The 3,810-nt window shown below is 34.7% G+C and overlaps 1 protein-coding gene across 3 annotated transcripts; it reads right to left on the reverse strand.

Annotated features, from left to right (window-relative positions):
* Positions 1-228: 228 nt before the first annotated feature.
* Positions 229-3,013, reverse strand: LOC140830884 (uncharacterized). 3 transcript variants are annotated; one of them, XM_073194425.1, is made up of 5 exons: positions 2,850-3,013; positions 2,320-2,338; positions 958-2,149; positions 790-862; positions 229-470 (listed from the first exon to the last, which is right to left on the reverse strand). In XM_073194425.1, the coding sequence occupies exons 3-5, from the start codon at positions 2,070-2,072 to the stop codon at positions 330-332; spliced, it is 1,329 nt and encodes a 442-aa protein (XP_073050526.1). In that variant the 5' UTR covers positions 2,073-2,149; positions 2,320-2,338; positions 2,850-3,013; the 3' UTR covers positions 229-329. The 3 variants fall into 3 exon arrangements, with proteins under 3 accessions (XP_073050526.1, XP_073050528.1, XP_073050525.1); XM_073194427.1 differs by lacking the exon at positions 2,320-2,338; XM_073194424.1 differs by having other exon boundaries at positions 958-2,325.
* Positions 3,014-3,810: the final 797 nt, after the last annotated feature.

Genomic DNA, 3,810 nt, shown 5'->3' on the forward strand with positions numbered 1-3,810 from the left:
CAAGGCACGTAGAGTGTTCGCACGAACAAATTGGATGGTTTGGTCATTCTATAACTGAGTCTTTTGTGTTTCTTACGATTTTAACGAAGTGTCATATGTTATTATATGCTTTTCTATGCGTGTTTGATCAAATGAATCTAATAAAGGTCCGAATTACGTCGTAGCGCGATTTTTAGAGTTTTTCGCGTATCATGAAAATCCACAGGAGCAAAATATAAACCAGAAAAATGAAAAATCTAACACTTCCTATTGTTAACACCAACACCTATGACTACATACTTAAAAGTTATGCATCTGAATATCACAATAGTAACATAAAACGGTGGGCTCTATCTTGCCAAAAGGTTCCTCCATTTATCCTTGAGATCGGCTGGAGTACGAGTCTCTTCAAATACATGGCGACCAAACTCCAAGATTTTCCTCCAAGGAAGATTTTGTTTTGCAGTTGATGCAAATTTCTGCACTCCTTCCTGAGAGGAAACATGTGTCAAAGGCAATAAAATTTAAGCCACGAATGAAAAGTTCTCCTTATGGAAAAAAGGTTTCGGGCTCAATGAAATCCCTTCACACCAGTAAAAAGACTACTTTTGAAAATCATAACAATAATACAATTGCATAGATTACCTACCAGTCCATCGATTTCTTTCAAATGCACAAGAGTATGATCATTTAACATATTATTGTGAGCACAATTAATTAGAATGCTTGATGATCCTTGACTTGAAAAACAAATATGTTTGAATAAAATGGAAATAGTATACATCACAAACTCAGCGCTGCAGCTTTTACCTTAAGCATTTCTTCTTCATCCTTCCTCCACATTAGTCTTTTGCGTTTCCCACCGAAAAATAAATCATTAGCCCTGCAAGGCAAGCACGCTAGTACAGAATACTGAAAACCTAATTTACGCATGCATTTGAAACCGTTTTATCAAATAATGGTATGTTAATTACTCACGGATTTACTGAGTGCGTTAAAGATTGATTTGATCTTCTGGAGGTACCAGCTTGTTCGTCAAATTCTTTGATGTTTCTCAAAGCCAAAGACGACCTCCTCGGAGGATTTCTTTTTTGAGACTTCGGTTCATTCTTATTCTTATTACTCGGTTTGGGACGCTTATTGCTCATGGAAACAGTTTCAGAATCCACATCTGAAGATTCGTTCCTTTTCAATCTTCTCTTAGATCCAGCATGCAAAGTTGCTGCAAGTTCATCGCCAGAGGAACCTCCAGAACTTTGAGATACCTCTTCCTGAGTACTTTCTTCTTCTATAGTGTTGATTTTGTGCTCTTCTTGCATTTTTAAATTATCCAATTGTCTTCTAGATGGGGTTGACCGACCTTGCACTTGAGTTGAATCCTTCGTGAAGGCATCTTTTTCATTATCTCCAATAACTTTATCCAGTTTATGGCTATCAACACATTCTCCAGTCTCTGTTCTATCCAACATCCCATCTTGCTGTGATGTTCTGTCAGCTTCACCGCACAGATCATCATCACGGGCAACAATAGGCTCCACGCCATGTACATTGCTATTAATATTTTCACTGTACTTTATTGTATCACTTTTGTACGATCTCCTTGATTCATTAGCTCCTCTAAGTGGTGAAAAGTTTGCAGGACATTCACCATGAATACTACCTTGAGCATCTTTATCAGTTCCAACAGATTGATGGAGAACATCACTAACCTGTGCACGTTCTCCAACATGGAAAGCTGCCATATTTACATCTTCATCACCTTCGGATATGTTAAGCCCATTAGCCTCAACCCTCGTTTTCTCTTCCAAATTTGTTTTGCTGCCTACCATTTCAAAGACCGACAAAGCTCTCTTTTTTGACATTGCATTTTCCCATGCTTGTCGTGATTCTCTAACAGCTTGCCTGTGAAAACAATGGGGACAATAGAAGTTCCCTGCATCATCAAATCTTGCAGGACATCCCATACATTTTTCATGAACCGCTAGAAGACAATCATTTTCACTGCACACCAACAGATTCTGCCCCTCTTCGCATTTTATGCACAGGTTTATTTCTGACCATCCCATTTTCCATAGATCCTCTCTCCCTCCCATTCTTGAGTCCTCAAAACTTATCTTTGGCAGTGAATTTTATGCAATTAATAAATGCACCACTGCATTGTCAGTAGCATCTACACACAAAAATTATGCTTCATGTGTAATCTCGTGCTAGAAAACGTGTTCACATGCATAAAAATCTAGTTTAAAGCAGTTTCCATCATATATGGGCCCTCAAACCAGGGTTTAGGATGTCAATTTTCCCGAATACATCCTTTCTTGTGTCGTAAGAATAATGTGTTACCTTGATCTACAATCAGAATCTGTAATGAATAATTTATTATCAACAAAAACTGGATACAAGATAAAACTACAAAAAATTCATGGTCAAAAATAAAAGTGTACTTCAACAGTTTCGATAACTAAAAAGGGATAATCACAACAAGCACAATTACAATTTTCAGGATGGGTAACACGGTTAAGTAATTTTTAATCAAAACATTGCTTCACAACAGGTGATCAAATTAATCCCTATTAACATTTTCAAAAACAAAAATATCCCTATTAACATAATTTTCTCAATACCACCTCCAATAAAGCCAACATCATATCCCAAACCAGATTTTAAAAAAAATAATGAGATGCGAGTCCTCAATTCCCATAACAAGACACAAGCCGAGCAAAAATCACCGGGAAAACATATTTATGTTTCTAAATTTCAGCAATCAGTGACGAGAAAAAAGGGAAAATAAACGCATTTTACATTTATAACACCATATAAACAAAAAGGATGCAAATTTGAAAGATGATTAATTAAAAATTCAATTCGTGTACCTCCGACTTTCGTTCACTAATTTCATCTGCATCATCATCCTTCACGGCAGCTAATAACTTCACAGGGGACGGCGGAGATTGGTGTTGTTCACGGTGGCCCAACGCCTGAGGCAGCGGAATAATTTTTTCTTTGGTGTTCTTCAGCGAGCAAGTAGTCCAAGAGTGCCCTTTTGGTCAAGTCGACGTTACACGAGGGGCAATTTCTTATATAATTTGGATGAACAAGATTCATATATATGTGATTTTTAAAAAATTTGTGGACCTCATGTATATGTGGTTAAATTTGGGCATTTGATTCTATCATGAGGTAGTGTCCCTACATGTAATATGGAATCCACGGATCTTTTCAACAATTAATTATTTTATATTATTTTAAATATATATTTTTTATTATATTATAAAGTTTTAACATGTTTAATAAAACATGGGGAAAAACCAATTTCGTCCTAAATATTTATATACATTCCTAATTTGATCCCTATTATCTCAATTTGCTCTTAAATCGTTCAAATTATATCCAATTTAGTCCTTTAAACTTAAATATTTTCAAAAAAATATCCGAAATACCCTTGGTTTTATTATCATTAGAAATCATTATACTAGAGTCACGAAAATGATATTAGAGTTGAGAATTTTTATTTTAGATATATGACATTGTTATTATTAACTTAATTGAGTTGTAGATATTTCTCAAAATTATGGGTCTGACATTATGTTTGAGATTTATTCTTTTCATGATTTATTACAACATACAAAAGATTTAATTAAGGTTAGATATCAGGAGCAACTAAAAAATTATCAGATTATTGAGGTAAAATTATACTTCAAAGTAATATATTCTTAGAAATATTTTCGGATTCTTAAAAACTCTCTGGAATCTTAAAGAAATCCAAAAGACAGTACAAAATTATGGAACTCAGTTATACTATGTACTACAAAAAATTTAAGAAATCATGGAAAA

This window comes from Primulina eburnea, chromosome 4, assembly GCF_022965805.1.
Source record: "Primulina eburnea isolate SZY01 chromosome 4, ASM2296580v1, whole genome shotgun sequence".
In the NCBI taxonomy this organism is placed as follows: Eukaryota; Viridiplantae; Streptophyta; class Magnoliopsida; order Lamiales; family Gesneriaceae; genus Primulina; species Primulina eburnea.